This window comes from Labrus mixtus, chromosome 3 (assembly GCF_963584025.1).
Source record: "Labrus mixtus chromosome 3, fLabMix1.1, whole genome shotgun sequence".
NCBI classification, from domain to species: Eukaryota; Metazoa; Chordata; class Actinopteri; order Labriformes; family Labridae; genus Labrus; species Labrus mixtus.
The window spans coordinates 19,425,729-19,448,375 of record NC_083614.1 but is presented as its reverse complement, the minus strand read 5'-3'; the positions used below and the strand labels follow the sequence as shown (position 1 = coordinate 19,448,375).

At 39.6% G+C, this 22,647-nt stretch overlaps 1 protein-coding gene across 2 annotated transcripts in view; it reads right to left on the bottom strand.

Moving 5' to 3' along the window:
• The window catches only part of pex5la (peroxisomal biogenesis factor 5-like a), a 92,912-nt gene extending 73,686 nt beyond the window's left edge, over positions 1-19,226 (bottom strand). For both annotated transcript variants that reach the window (XM_061033617.1, XM_061033618.1), the window contains exon 1: positions 18,763-19,226. In XM_061033617.1, coding sequence (XP_060889600.1) covers positions 18,763-18,792 — 30 coding nt within the window. In that variant the 5' untranslated portion in view covers positions 18,793-19,226. The remainder of the gene's footprint in view (positions 1-18,762) is intronic.
• Positions 19,227-22,647: the final 3,421 nt, after the last annotated feature.

Below are 22,647 nucleotides of genomic sequence, written 5' to 3'. Positions count from 1 at the left end.
CTGCCTGCAGCTGCTAATGATGAGAGATGGCAGTAAAAGGAGGAGGATCCCCTCTGTGCATTGAGCAGCAGAGTACAGTAACCTGATTACTAGTGGCTGCCTGGAAAATGGCATTACATCCTAGCTGCAGACACGTCTCTCACTTTGAGCCTCCGACTGTCCTAGATCGGGGCGGCTGCACGTCTTACTCCATGAGGATGAGTTTATCATTGTGCTTTGTCAGAAGCAGTCGTACACACAGCTAAGAGGCTGCTCCCTGCCCCGGAGTGTTTTGATTGCAAAATAAGGCCTTCTGTCCTCTTCATACATTACTGTTCCAGTCAATCAAGACGTGTTTAGATTTGATTACTGCATGTGCCTGAAATAAGGGATGCAGGTCCAGCTACTTTTTGATTAAATGATAAATATGCCAGAGTGCAGTATGCCATTGGGAATTAAAGCGAAGATGAAGACATCAGTTTTAAAGTGCACCATATTGTGCAGATTTAGATGTGAGAGCTCTTCAGGGCGACCTTTTAATTCATTGACTTTAAGCAGAAAATTGGCTCTTATCATTTGGTTACCTGCAATTCAATCGGGGCCCACTCATTTGTCTGCTCTGTCTCAAGTATCTGTGATACTGAAATAGATTCAGAGCTATTTATGGACATAGAGAGAAAGAGAGAGGAACGGAAACGAGACAGAGATTGACAGAGTGTTGGAAACTTTCTCTTACAACAAAACCATTAGTGTGCAGCCAGAGTGGCTCTGTAAGGCTCTACTTCGTCACAGTGCTTATTTTACAGTTCAATGTGGATGCTGCTTAAAATAGCTATAATAACAATCTCACGCTTAATGGGTGCAATGTTTACAACAAATTTCAGCTTAATTTAGATTGCTTATTCAACTTGTGATCAAATTGATAGCTGAAACAACGATAGCTGAAAATAGTTGCCGATATTCTAGAACTGACAAAAGTGGTGCACAAACCAATCAACTGTGTTGATCAATAGAAACATTAAAAAAAAAAATTAAATCCCAGTGTATCATCTGAGAATAATGTTCTTGATTGTGTGGCTTTACCCTGATTCACACATTACCATAAATGCCCAAATTAGACTTAACAACTGAATATTTTCACAACAGGATCAACCTTATTCTCAACATGATTTTGGCAGTGTAACAGATATTTAATTCAAGCAAATCGTTAAGCATATATTTATTTTTAGCAAAAAAGTGCAATTACATGTCATCCTTGCTGACTGCTGTGCCACACTGTTGGTACCCAACTGACACACACACACACACACACACACACACACACACACACACACACACACACACACACACACACACACACACACACACACACACACAGTAATCTGGTTGCCCAGACACAGGCCCATGAGGTCCTTGTTACCTTGAGTGACTTTGGCCAATTAAAGGCTTTGAAAACAGCAACTGCAGGAGAGGAGCATTGTTGGGAGGAGGAGAGAACGGGTCATTAATGCAAGCATCAGCACCATAACAACCTCCCAGCCTGCTGATGATGACCATTTTCTAACTAGATGCTCTTTTTAGGACATCCTCTGAAATACCGGTCGGCACTTATCGTAAGCACCATAGTACCCTCATCATTGTGTCGTTTTCTCAGGCCTGCAGATGTGCCAACAGAGATAATCTAAACATCAACCTGCAATGCTCTCCTCCGAGGTTGCAAAAGTTTTCGGAAAGGATTTTATGTCATTGCCTCATATTAGTTCACATGATGAGAAGAAAAAAATATGAAATGTTAATGGACAGGAGTCAGGCTCAGTGTTTATGAATTATGAAGCAATCCCAGGTCAAGAGAAGGTCCCCTGAAATGATGTCGCACATTCCCATACCCACCCTGATTAGAACAGTGTCACGCTGCCTCTCTGATGGCCCTGACACCTGACTCCTCCTCCCTGCTGTCACCCAGCCTGCCTCATGTTCACCGCTCCTTCCCTGGAATTGATTGAGGTCCTGCTGCACAAACAAGATAGGCTGCCAGTAAAGGCTTATTGTTTGAGGATGCTTGCTTGTGCTGAGAGAGGAAATTAATGCTCTTTAGATGCAACCATTAACATATCAGAAATAGATCAAAAGATAAAAAGATGCCACTAAAGTAATAGAATTCATCAGACTCATGGAGATTTTCTCCCATCAGGGTATGCTTTTTAAGGATTCTTTTGTTTGTGCATAAAAGGTATTGCAAAATTGTTCTGGCTCAAAGCACTTTATTTTAATGTTCTGTTATTTTGTTGTTATTTGAAGTAATTTAACTCCACTGTGACAGTTTGTTCCACTCAGGCTTTTTCTCTGAAGAACTCTATCTGGACCAGCGCCTTTTTGGGATGATACTGTTATCTGTAAAACTGAGCCAGGAAGCTTTTTGGGCTTCAGCTGCACAGAGAGATCCAAGTGATTAAGCAAACATTTAAAAAAAAATGTTTGGTAAAACAGAACAGTTTGGGTTGCTCTTTTAGTTAACTTTAACTGTATTATACTCACTATTTTTCTCAGTGGTATTGAACTGAATTGAGCATGAGAACATTTTTTAGAAACTAACAACACTGTTGTCCTGTTGTAGTTATTAGTACTAAGTCTGTGACAATAAGGTTTCTAGAGAAAGGATCGTCATGTTTCACTTAAACATGATGCATACTTTATGAAGGTCCATTCAGAGGGATCGTTAAGCAGCCAAGGTGCACTTTGAATATCATATGTGGTTGCAGAAGAAGAAGGATAGAAGTCATTTCCCTTTAAGAAAGTGAGCAGTCAACCAACTAATGGCTGTATCGTGATCATTGCATTGTAATAGTACAGATCTATCAAAGTGAAGTATGACCCATAGAGAGGAGCCTGACTTCAATGGGAACTGCCAGCTGTTATACATGGAACTCTATTGTGCATAAGCTCTACAACGGGCAAAAATGTCTTCTCATTCCACACATGTTTGTGCTTCAGGTGTACAGTTCAGCGCTGGTGTGTGTGTGTGTGTGTGTGTGACAAAGAGAAACTTTGACAGAGACAGAAAGAGAGAGTGACGCCCACAGGCAGCTCATTACCGGTCCAACACAATTGCAAGGAATCCATCAGAAGATGCATGGCCTCTAACAGGAGCATTGATCTCAATGGAGGCAGGGTGACTCAATATGACAGGACATCATGGCGACAAACTTGTAGCCAAAATGTAAGGGTTGTGTGTCAGGGTTTAGACCTGGTAAAGCGCTTTTCAAATTAAATGTTCAAAGCACCTGGAATTTGTGACATCAAATCAACCTTTGATCAAGAGTCACTGAGGCCGACTAACACTTTTTGCAAATAAAGAAGGCATCAAAAAGAAAAGTCCGTGGTTACCTCATCTATCTTTCGCAAAAGTCAGACCAGACTAGATTTTCACTCAGAGCTCTTAATCAGATAAGACTGATGTCTCGATACGACTGAGAGCACTAATCCAAATACCCCACCCCGAAAAACAGATTTGGGGAGGCCATGGCCATTCATGCAGAGTATCTGTGCAAGGTGAGATAGAGAAGGCAGCTTTATAGCCAGTTATTTCTAATGCTCTGCACACCAGCTCACTGGGTTTCCTTTTGCCGTTTCCTCGATAGCTTTTAAAGCAGATTTGTGCCTTTTTCCCTTGTGATGTTTTCTCTCTGGCCCTTATTCCTCATCAAACTGAGCAGCAGCCAGTCACACCTGCAAGCCAAGATTGGAAACTTTCATTCATCATCCAACTGTGAGTTAGTCCAAGGCAGCCAATTAGCATCATATGGAATTAGGCTAATCTATTATGATCTAAGCCTTAGGCAAACGCACATAGTATATTTATTACAGCGTATTTTAATGGTTGCCCTATCATGCCAGATTAAGCTTGGGTGACTTGTAAAGTGAAATCCAGAGTTCTTGCGTCACATTGACATGACACAAAAGAGTGACCATATTAACTTTCTGTGCCATATCCCTTCTCTTTGGTCAACAGTTAGGGGACATAACAGAGAAACACTTTTTCTCTTAAAGGATATCCTTTCAACCAAATGCGAGGTTTCCCTTACTAAACTGTAGTTATCAGATTGTTGCATGAATGCAATCCAAGTGAGACTGATGTTTTTCTGCATAGACATACACATTCACTTAGGCAGGGATTCCTCAGCACAACATCCACGAGTTTGCAGCCGAGGCTGGCTGTGTGCCCGACCATCGATTGGGAGATCTCAGATTTCACAATAGCCTCCAGCTCCATTGCAAATTCCTATTTAAAAAAAAAAATCTGTCGGCCAAAGCAGCTCTTTTTTTTTTAGCTTTTTATTTTTATCGGTGATTGCTTTGTGCCGTTACTTCATCAGCCACCTGCTTGATCCCTCAAACCTCAAACACTCAATAACAGACTGGAAACATCATGTGTCCTACCAATCAGTGCAAAGAACTGCATTCATCAATTCAGAAAAGTAGATTCAAGCTGTTATGTCTGATGAGGGACTGATGTTGAAGCTTCCTTCATGTAAATGTACGACTTCCAGCGCAAATAATCACACTGAGGAGTTCATCATCTCAGGACAAAGTCTGCTGGTCATCCAGAACGGTCTGACGTGTGTGTGTATTTGTGTGTGTGTCAAGGTTTTAAGTGGAGTATGCTCTTCACACAAGATTAGATGTGGGCAGCGGTGCTGATTACACAAGGGGCTGTGAGGCACACGTAATCATGTCATACAGCTTAGTTTGTTGCTCTGCCAGACTGGAGAGTTTCCATCTCTGCTCTGTCTGTCTGTCTGTCTGCCTGTCTGTCTGTCTGTCTGTCTGTCTGTCTGTCTGTCTACCCTCTGAAAACAAACTTGGTGTAGCAAATGAATGCAGGGAGGAACAAGCTGTAATAATGAACATGCTGTGAAGAGGCAGCCATTGCAACTCTGAAAGTGCCAATATATCATTTTTCTCTTACTGTCTCAATCTGTTATTTGAGGCTGCCAACAGCACAGTGGAAATACCTCGCATTATCTCGCTCTTCAAAGCACGAGCACGTCCTCTGTTGTGCACATCAGGCTGATTTACATTAACAAAAAAAGGCTGGTGATATATGAAAAATGCTCGAATAGGATTGATGCAACTGCTGGTGTTTTTAATTGTATTTCCTGTTCCGATATCTTTGAGCTGCTACTTTAAATGGAAAAATACATTCCAATTAATGTTGATGTTACATGTTTGCTTTTATTGTCTGTTGTGAAGCACTTTGTTACCGGCATTGAAAAGAGCTACACAAATCAAGTATTGTAATTATTATTATAAAAGGGGAAATGTCTGAGCATGGGCTTTGTTGTTAAAAGAATGGACTGGAGTTGTGCAGGATGTTCAAACATTTTGAAAAGCAGCAGAAAAGAACAATACCGTGATTACATCTGAATTTATTTGATTAAAATGCCATTAAGTTTCTTGACATTCAATGTGCCACTTCTCACTTATAGCAACTCTTTAAGTCGAGTAATAATTAAGTATGAGTAATAATTAATCAACTGCCTCTAAAATAATTTGCTGATTAGTAGATGAATCAGTCCTGGACTTTTTTTAATAAGGTTAACTACTTAAGTTTTGGGGGCTGTTTTTTTCACAGTAAGCCTTAACTAAATTAGCTGTGAGTCATACTCTATATTTAATTTGAATTTGGTTATTAAAGGGAGTTTTTTTATTTATTTGTGCTGCATACGCAAGGTGGACAAAAACAAATCTCTTTGAGATATGACAAAATCGAGTAAATACACAGAACAGTACTGATCTGATCTGCTGTTGTTTAGTTTCAGGTCTGTCATTCCCCACAGCAACACTCTTCCGTCTTTCCAGTGTCTTCATTTCTCTTACTGTTAGACAGGCTGCCACAGAAAAGGTCATTCACAGATCTATCTATCCTGGGGTATGTGATAGCCTGAGGACGGGCTTTAATTGACGTGATAGCATTCTCCAGGTTTAGAAAGGTGAAGGGGAGGAGCAGGTATCCACAAATGTTGAGAGTAAAAAAAGGTTACGCTTTTAAGTCGTCTTTGCTCCGAGTTGGAAATGTCTCTTTGTGAGTTTTTATGACAATGATGTGTTTAGAGACAGTTTAGATTCTTTTTTAAGCATATTCTTGTGCTATTTGTTGTTTTTACTTAAAATAAGGTTATGCATCACATTTTTTAAATCTCTCTCCTAATATGCAGTGCCTGCACTTTTAGACATTTCTGCCCTTTGGAAAGTTATTTAAAAGATATTCACAAGTTTCTTTGTCTGACTGCTCACACGTTTCTTTTACGACCTTCCATCGTACTGTATAAACTAGTCTCCAGTTGAGCTGGAAACAAAACATCAGTGCCAAGCCTGAGAAAATACTCACTGGCTGCTGGCCCGACTTAAGAACCACAAACACAGAACTCTAATCTCAACTGCTTGCCTACCATTGACAAACTGTATAGAGATTAATCTTTATAGTAAGGTTTCAACTCTAAATGAACCTGAGTGAAGCTCCCCTTCCTTTTCTAAACATTCAACCATTTCTTACCCAGATATGTTGATATGAGTTTGGGGGGAATCTACATAGTTCCATCTTTAACCCAGCAGTAGAGGTAGTAACAGACATTTGTATTACAGAGTGGGCCTGCAGAAAGAAAAGAGCTGTGACACTGTTACTTAACGCTTTTTTTTTATTCCATATTGCGGTGGAAAATCACACACAGAAGCGACAGTATGTTTGTGTGGTTTGGTTTAGAAAAAGCCAAACCAGCGTAAGACATGCCAAAATAATTTCATGATTGCTGGACTAAAGGTTCTAAATGCTGCCATAGCCCTGACAAGTAGTTTTTCCCTTCAATGTATGCCATCCCCTAAACACAGAAGTATAGACCTCGTCTAAATATATCCATCCACAAAAACACAACAAAATAATTTCAGTCATTAACGGCTGCCTCTTTCCGTTCTAGAATCTTGGAGTATGTGAATTTCTCTATTTTTATTACTTGTTGAACATTGCACTTGCATTCAAGGTTACTTTGCTTACATAACAAAACTTCAGACCATTGCAGAATAAAATAGGCCCTGAGGGAAAAGAGCACTTTTTTTGACAGCTTGAGGAGCCGACTAGATCATTCTTTATTGTATACTGTATTTCTAAATGTCTACAAACTGTCACACAGGGGAAAAGAGGCATGCATTGATTCAATCACTGTCTCTAAGAGTTTGTGAAGGTCCGACACATACACACAGAGAGAACTTGAACAGTCCAGAATAGTAACAAACTGTGAGATACAAATTGAAACAGACACTCCCATAGCCAGCAAACCTGGAACAACACATATACTTTTGGCTTCAGATCCAGACTGTGTCACAGACAGAGAGGAACACCTCCTCTCTCAGGCCCTCCGTCAGTGATGGATTACACTGAGAGAGGAATGAATTGGAAAACACAATGGAGTAACATTCATCTTGCCACAGGAGAGGAGGGTTGTAGAAAGAAATAGGTTCCTTTTCTAACAGGGACATAAAGTGAGATTGCTGTTATGTCTACTTTACTGTATTCTTGTGTTTAGCAACTGCTCATACATACTCTGTCATGTTCCCAAATGACTTAGATGTCACATCATATTGAAACATTTTTTCATCTCCTTCAAGGTGGCTTTTTCCTTGTTCCTGTCGCTCACCCTCTCTTCACAAGTTTGAATGTTTTGTTTCTAAAACTGGCTACTTTTTTATTATAGTAAACATTACTCTGATTACCCTGGCTCTTCGGTCGGATCAGGCTTAAGTCAGTTGTGTATTTGACAGCAAGTGTCTAGGACGTTGAGGTCTTAGGGTTTTGAACCTTGATCCAAAATCAGTTTGGACAAAGAGAAATCACACATTTGTGTTTCTCAATAATCAAATTTTTTCATTAGTATTAAACCCTGTTATTTATAAAAACATGTCACACAACTTTTGTCATGTACTTTTTACCCTTTCAACATCTATCAAGTCAAATGTATTTGTATAGCATGTTAAAAACAGCCTCAGCTGACAAAAATGCTTTACACATATTGCATAAAAAAATGATAACAAAGACGGATTCAAATTGTGTGACTCAAAATGATTAATCTTCTGTCGTGGGAAGAACTGATTTTATGTTTTCATTAACTATTTGTTACAATATATGTGTGCTTGTGTGATGTACGTTTGGTTTAACTGAACTTTTATTTTGTGATAATGTGTAAAAAGTATTTAGTTTTTCAGGTCTGAACTGTGAAAGAAGTCTCGATCTCACTGAACTTCTCGTGTAAGGTTGAAATAACTCAAGCGCACACAAAAACAGATGTCATGGAATTTCTGCTGGCAGACTTTTCCTTGTATGATAACATATTGTCAGATAAAGCACCACATTACACAGAAACAACTAAAGCTGAGTGCTTTCCCCATCCACCAAAACATGTTCTGTACTAGTTCAAACTCAAGACAAAATCAGAAATCTGTGTTAAAAAAATACTGGAAGAAACGTATAATCTTTTCCAGCAGACTTATTAGACATGTCGATGATTTGTGCAAGTCGTGATGCTTGCCTCATAATATGAACATGCATGTATCATCATTCACTGGGCTGCCAAAAAGCATCGTTCATTCCCTGCATGTGTGGAGTGGAGTCAGGGGGAGCAGGGCCTTCTGACCTCTCCTCTGGCACTCTGCTGCAGCCTCTGTCATGTGCAGAAATCTGAATCACGCAGCCAAGCCATTCCTCATTACCTACACTCGTGCGAACATGCCTGTACGCTCACAGCATACAGATGAACACAGAAAAGACGCGCACCTTTGAAATGCAAACACAAACTGTTAGCTTCTACCTACACAAAGAGAGATGCACATGCAGCTGGAGTCAGATATAGAGGCCTGCGGGACGGCTCAGGGTGAGAAGTTGGACCTGCTCTGACTTTAGACCTCTCAGTTGGTCGTATACCCTTGAGCTCAGCATACATCCAATCTGTACAGCCAGCTCCTCTCTGTGCTCCACTCTGCAGCCCAACCCTCAGCTTCTGCCCGAGAATTCATTAACTGCATGGCTCATAGGTATTTATAGCAACACACGGCAGATCCCCCTCTCACCACCTTAAGAACAGACAAACTCATACAGAAAGTTCTGGTGCTCAGACACTGGAGTACAAGCAGACTGAATTTGAGAAGCACTTAAAGGAAGTAAGAGAGGCAGGAGGAGAGATCAAATTATATCCCTAAGAGGAGCAACTGCAGAAAATGCATCCATCGCAAAACACTAATCAAATTATATATTTACATTTTTCCTGCCTCTATTTGTTAAAACGGTTATATTGCAATTTTTTTCAGCTATAGCCTTGTTATCCCACACACTTCATCGTTTATTCAGTGTGCACAAAAAACATTAAAGAGTCCTATTTCTTACACAAAAGAGCTTTGGAGAGATTAATTTATTGCAAGATTATTTTTTTTGCCGCATGAACCGAAAATTCAAGGGAAATTAAAGTGGCTTCAGTTTACATTTCATCACTTCTCTGCAAACGGCGTGCTTCTCCCTGAAGTAAACTGCTGGTGCTCAGCTGTAAGTACAGGGCCTGTGATGCAGAGTGTTGAGACTGTCATTAGTGGTGATCATGAGAAGGAGGTAATTGGTATTTTTCAGTACAAGCTAATTGCTGTGACAATATGCAGAGCATGGTTTTCTTGCCGAGCATTCTCCTGCAATTATCTGCCAAGATCGCTGAGAGGAAGACAAGCTGTTGTATCTGAGGGTTGAGCGGGAAGATTCAGTTTCAAGGTTCAAATCAGGAAGCAGGATGTCGGGAGTCGACGAATCAAAATATGAGGATCTCTCGTGCTCGAGGCGGGAAAAAGACAGATTCACCCAGCAACACAGTGAACAGAATGAGCCATGATGAGGGAAGTGTTTACCAGCAACCATGGGGTATACTTTACTGCTGATGTGTAAATCTGTCCTCACTATCCAATCTCAGTTTACTGTACAAAGCCAGTCAAACATGACAAGAGTTCATCTGCATAAGATCTACTGACTGTATGAGCTTTGAAAATCAAATGAAACTGAAGAAATAAGTCGTAAATAACATTAATATGACATTTTGACACAGTGATTCAATTAGTTTTAAGCGTCACATAAATAGTTAAATTTAGAGTCCGAATGAGTAGATTGATCTGATGGCTTTTCAACATGAGTCTGGTTTTGCCCGAGGTTTCTGCCTGTAAAAAGGTGGTTTTTCCTTTGCCACAGCTACTTGGCTAAATTTTGCTTGGTGCTGCACTCATGGTGGCTTCATTTTGTGGCGTCGTAAATAATATAAAGAAAGAGTATGTCTTTGACCTCTCTGACTCTTTTTGTAAAGTGTCACGAGATAACATTTGTTATGTGTTGGCACTTTGCAAATAGAGATTGATAAGTGGAGTGATTTCAGCTTATGGTCAACAGTTGTACCACAAAGCTCCTAGAAGCAAAAAAAGACATGGTGGACAATTTATTCAGCTTTTTTGTTGTTTGTTTGAATTCTCACTAAATGTCAATGGTAATTACTCCACCAAGAGCCTTAAAATAAAAGATAGTCAGTTTATCTTGGCAAAATCTGTCTCTCTACCAACCCCGCCCTGTGTGTGCTCTGTGTGCAATCATTACAAAAGAGAAACTGAGTCTTTCTTTAGCTAATATAAGCTAAAAGCTGCAAAAATGGTGGTTTCATTTAGGTAAATGTTGACTTGATTTGCTAGCTTGTGGACTTGTTGTGAATAATAATTGAGGATTAGGTGTTTGGGGGATTTTCAAAGTTTGCAACTCCAGCTTTATTGTTCTTGAAGTAGTAAAATGAAGGTGGTTTGTGATAACAACAAAGCCTAAAGTTGAAGTTGGACTAAAAGAACAAAACATATGATGAACTTTACAGCGGTACCAGTGAATTTAATGCTTCAAAATAGTGGCTGTCAGTGTGAGAACCCCTTACCAAGAGAAAAGTATCGTAATTGATCACCCAAAATGGGTTTGATTCCTCCTCTGAGGATAACTTTTGGATGAATTGTTGATGTAGGACTTGACGTGGACTGAACGACGGACTAAAAATGGCCAAATCCAAGAGAAATTCAGATACATCTAAAATCTATCTAAAACAACAACAACAAAACCCCACTGTTAATTCAGTCAATGTAGGTTTTGGATTGAAGATGACGAGATGTTAAGACTTCTCTTTGGGTTCCTAAAAAATGCTGGCTTTTGACAGTAAGTGAATGCTTAATATACTATAAAAATCATTTTTTTTGTTTTTATCAACTAAGTATGGAATAAATGTAAAGCCCAAAAATCAACAAACAAAATCTGGTTTTCCGTAGATTAGATGATATATTAGATATATTAGATGTAGCTTCATAGATATAAATCAGCGTGGATACATTAGGGGTGGGGTGGCACTTACTCATCACTGGGCAGACCCTTTAAATATTCTGGTGATAATCCAGCACACATCTGCCCCGTCGAAGTGCATAGTTGTTTACCCACATCTCACATCAATGATAGCTCATATCCCTGGAGGACCAAACACATGCTCTTTCCACTCGCAAACTGAGACGCCTGGTTTCTGGAGCAAATTAATTCCCAGTTGGAGGATGACTGTTATGAATGGGTTGGGTAGAGAGAGATGGATGGTCTACCCATTCTCCTGCACGGCCCTCTGCTCCTGGTAACAAAGATGCTGCAGCTTGTCCTACTTTTTGTAGGAGGAAGAATGTGGCTTTGTACAGTACCTCTGGGGACTGTGGCTGTGGGTCCGGGAGGGTTGCCGTGTTAACAGACTTAGAGCAGAAAGATAACCCGGAGGAAATCCACCAACATAGGGAATGATAGTGAGCTGCAAAGCTGTGAAGTTTGGTGCAGCACATTGATTATATCCCTCCTCAGATACAGACTTCTTGTTTGAGAAAGTGTGCTCCACTGTGTGTTTGTGTGAAGTCTGTAGTTCAGACCAATGCAGGCACATGACATTCAGTCTGAGACCTCTTAATGTTGTGCGAGGCTTGTGATCTGCTGCTCTGCCTTGTTGTAGAGAGCACTTATCCTCTGTGAACCCTTTCTGTCAAAACCCAAAAGAGAGTTTATCTAAGCATAAAACAGCAACACAAGTCTGCACACAGCATGACACAGCAGTGCTGAAGGTTCTGTTCCTCCAAAATGTCATCTTATAAGATATTGATGAAACTACATCAAAATAAACCTATGTGATCTCGGGTTTAAACAAATCTTGTATGTTTAATCAGAAGCTATTTTTGATGCATCACTTTGTCCTTTACAATACTTACCACAAAGAAGCTGAGGGTGACATTTTCTATCATATAATGGTTATAATTTAATAATAAAATTTGTAGAATTTGTGGTTAAATCCCTATTCGCACGGGATTAGTATTACCTGTGGACCTCTGGTAATTTGTAAAATTTGCAGAGAATGTGTGTTTTCAATCCTGTGCAAATTGACCATGTCTGTAATAAGGACAATTTACCTACCATATTCCAGCACACACAGAGGACCTCTGGCAGTAATAATCCCATTCATAATCAGCCTCTCAGTAATTTTGGGCAATATATTTTTTTTAAAGAAGGTTTCCACGGCTTTTTTCTTGCCCATTCCTCCGCTGGAGAGTCGCGGAGGCTTAGCTGGACATTGTAAACAAAGGTTTTAGGTGCAATTCCAGCTTGTTTATCTTGTTTCTGTGTAGCAAAACTGATTCGGAGAAGGAGCAAACTAAAATCAACAGAATAACTGGAGACTGAACAATGTTCCTCTCACGTGTTGTTAGTGCTCGTTGTTTTTAGAAGTGTAAGTGTAAGGGATCTGGACGTCTGCTTCTGATGCTGCCCTCAGAGACAAGGTGGTTGTAATGCAGCGGCACAACGTTTTCAATCAACTCCGGAGTAAATCACAGGCTTTGTTTATCCTGTGAAAATGCACCGCACCAAACACTGACATTGAGGGGGGTAATTCCTAAATTACCAGTCATCCTGAGGTAATACTAATCCAATGCAAATTGGCCTTTTTACTCTTGAAGTTAACATTGCATTTAAAAAAAAAATAGCAGGACTGTTTGTTCTGCAAATTCCAAAAAGTGCCCGATTTGTAATTCAATGTTCAAACATGCACTTACGGGTTTGTTTACATTAAAATGTCATTCTTGTCTGCACTGCATGATTTAGCTTATTAGCACCTTTACAAGTGGTGTTATACTGAACACGTGAACTTTGTTGATAGGCTCAGAAATGTTGACACTATTTCCCATGTGCCACGGGTGTGATTCTTCTGTAGTATTCATTCATGTATGCCAACTCAAAACATGAATTGCAATCCCAAGGCCATGTCATGGGATCATGTGGTAGGTTTTGGATGAAAGGATTTAAAATCTGATTTATAAGTGATTAATCAAGCAATTAATTTAACTAAACTAAGACAAAGATAATGCTGCACTCTCCCTACTGTTTTCTATAACATTGATTGTTTAACAGTGTACTTATATTATCCTGAGGGCTTCTGGCTGTTTATTTTCTGTCATATGTATGCATCACTTGAGAACCACAGAGAATCTATAATCTGACTCACACCGCAATAATCAATAGTAGAATGGAGTCGCTCTGTAAAGTATGTAAAAGGATCGTTCTTGTCATTGAATGTTGGTAACCTTTGGCAGGGCATCGATCAGTGATCCATGGTTAATCAGTGTAACGTTATTGACGGAAAATTATACTTTAACTAACTGATTAATGATTTTAAGCATTAATTCTTAATTTTGAATTGGGCTCATAAATCCCTGTCAAAAAGGTTATGAAGTTGTGAAGAAGTATTACACACTTTTAGTACCTCCCGACAAGTAAACATTATTTCAATCCACTCACAGTTTTGGATTTTACACTAAGTTTCTCATAAATGAAAGTCTAAACCTTGGATTAGATTCCCCAAATGGAAAGCAATGATCGGCATTGTTTCACACACATACAGTACCTGTACACAGACACACAGTCTGTCTGTTGAACAGTGATTATAAGGAGCTAAAACAAAATGTTTGACATACTAAACACCATCTCAGTCAGAAGGTAGGAAGATCAATAGAATACATAAGTAGAATAAGCTGTCTGACTGTGCTGAGATTGTTGTATTCCTTTATTCCCACGTTCCACTCCCCTAACAGCAGTCTCTCACATCCTATTTCATCATTAACACCCACATCTGTCCCTGACGTTCACATTATTCCAATAATTTCATTTGATGAATGGGTGGGTGATAGGAGAGGGTGCAGATGACTTTAAATGGCAAAATGACCACATTTCCATGCTAAATTGTCGAGATCATAACCCGTCTTCTCAAGTCAGCTTACAGGAAACCTGCTTCCGATATCTGCTGAAATCCCTTTAAGTCTCCCTCTAGTCCGCTTTACCAGCTACACAAGCTGCTCAGATCCCTACAGAGCCTAAACTACACAGCGGGGGGGACTGAATGTTGAAACTGAATGTATAGTTACAGTTTTCAAATGATATTCAAAGAAAAACAGAGGAATTAATCCAACATAATTTAACGGGTTAGAATAGTGCCATCAAAACAGTTTCCTCTTATCCATACCAGAATTGCATTGACTGTATGTTTTAAAGGTCGGTGAGTTTGGGGTGCATGCCCTTCTATTGAATGGAAATAATGGCCTCCCTGCAATGCACTTTTTGTGGAAAAGCTCAGATTTTAAACCTGTCACTAGTGCCAATCAAATGATTATTTAAAGCAGCATGTACAGTACTTTTATAAAACACTGGGACATGACCACATTTAGATTTATATACAGAATATAAATTTTACCATTACCCAACTGAAATTGGTTTGCACAAGCTTTAAATAAACAAGTAAGTTAATCAAATTATGGCCAAACAGGATGGGAATTGCGCTTCATTTAACACTTTCTGTAGTCATGTTTGGGTGAATTAATAATCAAGAATCAAGAAATCAAGGTTAAAGACAAAAAGATTCCCAGCCATTCAGTCTCCTAAAATCACAGTTCGGGGTGACTGTACTTTTGAACTAATGTCTCAATACTTTCTGACTTGACATTCAAATACAGTGACTGATCCACCTTTTGCTCTCTATGTTCCTTGTAGACATTTTTTTTGTAGACAGAGATTCCTTCCCTGCCTCACCATCAATGAGAGCAGGCTTGTCTGTAGAGCTTTTTTCCCAGCCGGTTACCACTTGATTTCACTCATTATCCCTGCTCCTGAAATAGTCGGGCCTATTAAATGACTCTTAATCAAGACCACGGTTCATTAAATCATGCAGACTTTAAAACAGCCTCTGTGCAAAAAAAAAAAAAGGTGTCAGGGCTCCTTTGTCATGCCTGGAGCTGAGAGAGAAGCCTCTTAGAGGTCAACATCCCTGAATGATCGACTGTGCGACTATGATTGATTGATGAGTGCAGCTGTTGTGTAGCGAGGTGAACACTGTCATAGACCCCTGCTGGTGTTGAGACGACCCGTCAACCTGGGTGTTGATTGCTCTGCTCTCTCTGTTGTTTGATTATTTTACTGCTGGTTTCACCTTCATTGATGACTACTTTGTTTACTTCAAACATTGATTGTAATAGCGTAAATCATCACAACTTGTAGTGGACTGTTTTGCATTTCATGTAACATATCTGATAATGCAAATTTACTGCATTTTAATGACCTAGTATCACATCTAGGTCTACGGTGTAAGATTAGGAAGGGAACTGGAAATTCAGCAACAATAATCTATTACAGCTATATTGTCTTTTTGACATGCCTTGGCTACAATGGTGAGAAACCAAAATCATAAAGTGTTGCACTAACACCACACTTCAATAAAACCAAAACTAGAAAAGAAAACATAAACAAATCCAAACAAAGATATAAAAACCTCAACAACCTTTTTAGTTTTTAGGGGGAAAAAACCTTCTGTCAAATGGTAATTCCTCTTGATGAATGAACTACAACCTTTTAAGAAAAACTCTGTCAGCCAAATGAATCAGGAGCTTAATGAAAAAATGAAGTGAACGACTGAGATCTTGATCTACTTCTGATCAACGATTGCCTCCATCTAAGTTATCCCCCAGGGGATTTGAAATATGGTAATGAAATTATATAATCATGTTGTGCTTAACAGAGCAAATATGCAAAGGCCTTGGAGCATCATTTTCATTAAGCCAGCATGTATTTTATAGACGGAGTACAAAAGCTTGTGTAATTACAATCGCTGTAAACATGAATACCAAACAAGGGAAACCTCTGAAACAATTATGCTGTAACCTATGATGTCAAAACACTATGGGAAAGAATCCTGGAAAAAGACATCTCAAGGTCTGTTCTATGTGACTAACATCAAAGCAAAAAATAAATACAATGCAAAGGCTAAAATAAGAGTCTTCTGGCTTTTGTTTGACGAAGATGAGCGGCCTTGCTGAGTCAGCAAGCCTCACAGCATCTTCAGTAGCACCTTCAAAGAAAAAGCAATGAGGCTGACATCCACACATCTGAAAGTGCATCAATCTGCCCTAACACCTGATTCAGTGAGGCCATCTTCTACTCACAGACATGGAACAACGCACACTTTACATCATGCACAAAATAAATCTATTAGCTATTGCAGGCAGCTGACCCCTTTTCACTCATTCATTATTGAAGGGTTTTAAGACAAAAAATAATGATCTAAGTATTTTGTTTCTGCCATGAAATACCAAGACAACTTAGAGGAAAAGATACAGTATTCCATCATTCATGAAACTCGCGGCAAGATATTTGATCATGCTCCCAATATTGTATCTCCGCAGATCCATTATGCAAACATCCCATGGAAATACTTTACGCTTCATGGATCATACAGCCACATTAACTACTGGAATAAATGCATGAGGTCACAAAGATACGAGACGGTCGACAAATAAAAACTACAACAGAAAAGAGGGGGAAAATGGACATCCCTATATCTTGTTCCTACAGTTTGCTGCTTCCAGAGCTGCGAAACCATAAGCTGACAAATCTTTCTGGATGACAGTTGTGTTTTAAAGATGGACTTACAAGTGAAGCTACTTTGAGGAAAAACATCTGATAGTTCTGATTATGAGCGACTGCGTTAGGCTGCGTACTGTGACATCAAAAGTGTGTACATTACTCTCAACTGTCAGTGATTTATGTCCTGAACCAAATCAAATGAAAATGTTCATGAATATGTCTCTATAGCTGCTGTGAGAAAACAAAAACCCCACCCCGTCCCCCCACAGGGGAAACATCAGTTCTAATCTGGCTGTATAACTCACACATGTTGGTAGCTCTGATTTCATACACACATGAAGATACACAAGAAAACACTTCAAGGAGGAAGTGTTTTCAACATCCAGATAAATGCATCAGTTACGCAAGCGAGCGTCACTGCAAAAGATCCAATACCAACAGATAAAGCATCTGCTGTGGATTTGCTGCTAAATTAGCCCCATTTGGTTTAAAGGAGCAGTATCTAGTTTCACTTATGATCTTAACAAAGGCACAGTGTTATGACTCGCATGCATGAGATGAGAAACATTTAAAGTGTGAGATTATTGAAACATCATGGGATGAAACACAGAAAACTGTGAAATAAAGGTAAAACGTGTTCAATCTTTGATGTTATATATGTTACAAACCACAACTAAGCAGCCTTTTTATTGACCCTGAACAAACACATCTCGGGAAATCCAAACAAGAACTGCAGACCGCCTTTTCATGCATTTTCAATGACTACTGCTGCTTCAGTTATAAATCATGAAATATTAAATTTTTGTCTTTAAAGCTCAGGAGTCCTGACTCAGGACTGCTTTTTTTAATTACATAATCAAGTCTGGGAGCTGAAGTATCTCTGTCAAACATCTTTTTATTATCAGTCCACAACTGTAATGTAGAGAAGTGTCTGTCATGAAACACAGAGGCTTGTTTTCTGCACTGTGAAAAAGTGAGATTATATTGTACTTCACTTTGAAGAGCAGTTGTGGTCACGATCAAAAAGAAAAACGGAGGCATTATGAGGGCGACTGACCATTTTTCCCCCAGCATCTTGCCTCATGTGTTCTCATGTATTGGAGTCTTAAGATGACTTTCAGCCTCCACTGGTGTTGAAACAGAAAGTTGTTTTTTTTTTTTGTTGCAAGAAAACTGACGTCATGTTGCCTGACGTCACGAGCACTTAAGTGGGCTTGTTAAGCAACTAATGATTTGTGTTTTTTCAGTGTCAGGACTGCCCTGTGTAAACCGCCTGTTTACATCCTTCACGCACCTGCACGTGCGATTTTTTTTGCGCAACTGTAAACTTTATTTTTTTTCCTCCATGATTTTGCTTTTTTTTTTTTTTTTTTTTTTTTTTATTGATAACGAACGGTGGGCTACGTTATTGTCGGACTTCATTGTTTGCCACTCGTCCCGTCCCCTCAATTTTGCCGACACATCCCAGGCTCGATGTCTCTGCAGCTGTGTTTGATTAAAGCAGATGTCGCTTCACAAAAAGGCACACATTTGTTGACCGTTCACGCATGTTTGTGTTGTCAGCGCGGTTACTTTTCAACGAAATCTATTGCCTCGGATAAGCTTGATTACATCACGTCCCTTCTGTTAAAAATGCCCTTGACATGAACTAAGCTGCGTGTAGGAGTGCACCTTGTTCACATCACTTCATGTGTTCAACCTAAAAACAACAACATTTTCCTCATGGACAATGAATGAACAATGAGAAGCTTCCTCCTTACTTGTAAATGCCCCTGGTACATATTGAGCATACAGTCAGCAGCGGATCTCTCCGTCAGTGGATCTTGTTCAGACTTCTTCCAGACTTGTTAGGCAGCCTGTGAGACTGGAAGTGTTGGCGGTGGTTTTGGGGACAGGAGGTCCTGGAGGAGCAGCACATACGGGGGAGCTGTCCTCTCCTCAGGTGCTGAAGTTCACAGTTTCCGCTCATCCAGGATTCCTCTGTGCCGTGACACCGAGGCGCGCCGGGCGCAGGAGGAGTGCGACGTCGGACTTCACTTTTACCTCTCCTTGCAGTGTGCGATGCCGGGTTCTGTTTTTGCTTTAAAGTCTTGCAGTCCTATCGTGAGAAAAATCACCGTGACTTAAGTCTTCATCCTGACTACATCGTTTGTCTTCTCGCCAGTGTCTCTAAGCTCGCCTCTGTCGCCCTTTCTCTTCTCCTCCCTCTCGGCTGTGCTCTAAATGTTTTGACGCTCTCCGGTGTTCAGTCCCTCTTATAGTGCGCTCCTCTTCCCTGTTTGCTAACTACTCCCCCTGACCCAGCCCTCTGGTGCCTCCTCCGGTGCTGACGTACTCCACAAGGAGACACACAGGAACATTTCAGTCACACTTCATAGCAGGAGGAAAAAACTATACAAAAAAAAACAAAAAAACAAAAAACAAATAAAAGTGCCTGTATGTTTATGAAATTTATCCCATATTAATTTCGCAAGTATTTGATATATCCCTTTGTAAAACAACATATACATCTAATTGTGTCATTTGTTTTAGATATTTATTGGTGTTGTTTATCTATTTAAGGTAGTTCAACATACACACATTTTGGCAACTTAAGTAACAAAGCTCTCATCCGCCCTCACACATTATTATGCAATAAGCCCACTGCGCAATTTCCTAATTAACTAAAAGCTAACAGTGCACAGCACATGATATGTCTAAAAAAGTCTGATATATCTGCATGCCAAAAACAAATGAGTTGTTGTTCCCAGCTGTCCAATTAGAGGGAACAATATAATTAAAACTATGCAAGTCCTAATTGTTCTGAAGAACTAGGACAAATGGGTGGTATTAAAGCATCAACATCAGTCACGTGTTAACAAAGACCCATTTTTGCAAATGCCATTACAAAAAATTAGAAAAACAAATGAAAAGATTTAAAATTATTTTCTTCTCAAACATTTTTAATCTCCAGTCTTGTATGTTTTGCGGTTTGGCATAACCCATTTAAGGTACATTTCTAGATGAATATATTCTAGTCAGTGAGACTTATAATAACCCTGGGCAGATTACACAGACAGACACCCTCTACATTTTCAGTGAATTATTTTTATTTGGTGTCCTTCTACTCAAACAACATGTCAAGGAATGAAATCAAAAATGTAGATGGACATGTTTTACCTGAGTACCATTAAGTGGTGTTTAATCAAATCTAAGAGCTAAAACAAGTAGCTTAGTGAAGTTTAAAAATGAAATTTTTAGATACAAAGAAGCTGTGCGATCTAGCAGTTTTGTCGAACATGGTGTCTTCCCAACACTATAGTGAAGTCATGTCAGGAAATGTTAACACTACTGACCTAATGCAGAGGTGAGGGGAAACAGCAGAGTTCTTTATCAAAGCACAGAAAGAGGGAACAATTCAGATCAACTGGTGGTGGGCTTCTGGTACAAAAATCTCTCCAGGCGTCTACAGGTCACCCACTGCGGTGCATATTATAGACACGAACAGGATGTGGTGAAGGAAATACGCCAGCAGGGCAACAAGCAGCATTCATTGAGCAGGAGCTAGAGTTGGGAGTGAAGCAAGGTCAGAGAGCCAGCTGAGGAGAAAAATGGCAGATGAGAACAAGCTGATGAGGTAGATTTTAATAATTAGAAGCATAAAAGCCATCTTTAGAATTAAATTGAAGGGCCATTAGTATCTCTAAGTTAGTGGGGGAAGTCACAAACATGAGACGTGAGACTTAACTAGAGCTTTTTTACCAAGAGCACTAGGAAAATATGGATTGGGACACACTCTAGTGAAAACCTTTGCAGCACTTAGAGAACTGAAACCAAAGACCAAGGCAATTAGATGTAGCAGACCCTTGGATAGCTGGTAGGGTGGTGGCAGTTCACTATTGGTTAAAAACGGAGAATACATCTTTTGGTTTAAACTGCATGTTGTGGTATAGGGTCAGCAGTCAGCAATCTGCAAGATGTAGAGAAAGTGATGTGGCTTACCTGTAATGAATGGTGCTTTATAAATAAATATTCTATTCTAGTGCAGCTGGTAACTTTCAAGGGACACTTAAAAAAGACAATGTTTAGCAGGAGTGTGGGCCTTTTAGAGGTGCCTTATGTACCTGGTAGGCATTCAAGGATTCTACTCACCACTGATCTTTAGCTTCTAGTGGCAATGGTAAGGCGTTGCATACTGTATGTCACGATTCCTTATGAAAAAGTGTAATTTGCATCAGGAAAGGCACTGGCCATTACTTATCCATGGTCCCGATCACATTGAAGGCCATGGCAAAGACAACACCGTCCCTTTGCGGTCTGTTTCGCGAACGGATGAGACGCTACAAAGTGTACCAAAGCTAATCAAAGATTAATGGCCTGAACGACGCAGTAGCATCAACCACAGTGCCAAAGATTCTTACGCAGTAGAAGTACTGTCAACATATGAGGGTATTATCATACCAGGCAGCAGCACTATAATTTCATTGTCAGTGAGACAGGGAATGTTTGAACTCGTACTGTCAGACATCAAAGCCTGTCGAAATGCAGGTAACAAGCAAAGGAAAATGTGTGGTGGCCTAAAATATCTGTCGCATTGTGGATTTCTGCCACTTCTCCCTGGAAAACAAGCAAATACAGCACAATAAGCAAAATGCAACCAACATGCCTGCATAGAGGACCAATAATAATGTCAATAATAGCTGCAGATAAACCAGTATATGATGTAGACGCAAATAATAACATCTTGTAAAGTGTTTGAAAACCACTATTTCAAGATTTTCATTTGTATGTCACATGGAGTCCTCCCAATCCTCAGAAAAATAGACTTGCATCCTCAACTGTAACTATCCACTTTTATCATTATGTGCTACAGAGCAACACTGTCAACTTCTTCTGGTCTAAGCCCTGCTCATGGGATCAAGAACAGAACAACAGTCCCCATCATCAAAAGAATCCTGTACCATGCTGGCTCTTCTTAAAACTTAAAGCTTTTTTTTTATTGAACAAATGTTGTCATAATCCAGTGGTTTCAGATTAACATTATAGTTTAATTGGAGCCATGTTTGTGGTCACTCCTGCAGGAAATGTCTAATCTGGTTCTTTATATACGTAATACTCCACTGTGTTTACAAGCTAGTGAAATATATCATATTTAAAAAAAACATTTTTTATAGTTGATGTGACATGTTACAAAGTTCACTCTCCATTATGTTGATCCATAACTGAATCTATTCTTATAAATAACCTCTGTGTTGGCAGTAATGAAGCAATTTGTGGTGATACATTCAGGGTGTATGGTATTACCTCCTCTCAATAAAGACAGTGCATGATTTCACAAGTTCACCATATGTTTTGCATGTGAACCCTTCTCTTACCTCGCAGCTGCTTTTTAATTGGAGTTGAGTAGCAGAGGATCACCATCTGGACAGCTACACTGTTCTCAGGTCAAATTTTACCACTAGTGTGTGAGTTAAAGCTGCACTGGGCAACTTCTACTGGCAGCTCCAGATGGCAAACCAGAGTATAAGTGACAGTATGAACATCATTGCCCAGAAGTATTTTTCAACATGATGTAACTGCAAACAATGCTTCCTTATCTGAAGCAAAGGAAATAATATCAGCGAGTCTACTGTTCTACTTAACTCACGATCAAGAAATAGGTAGTG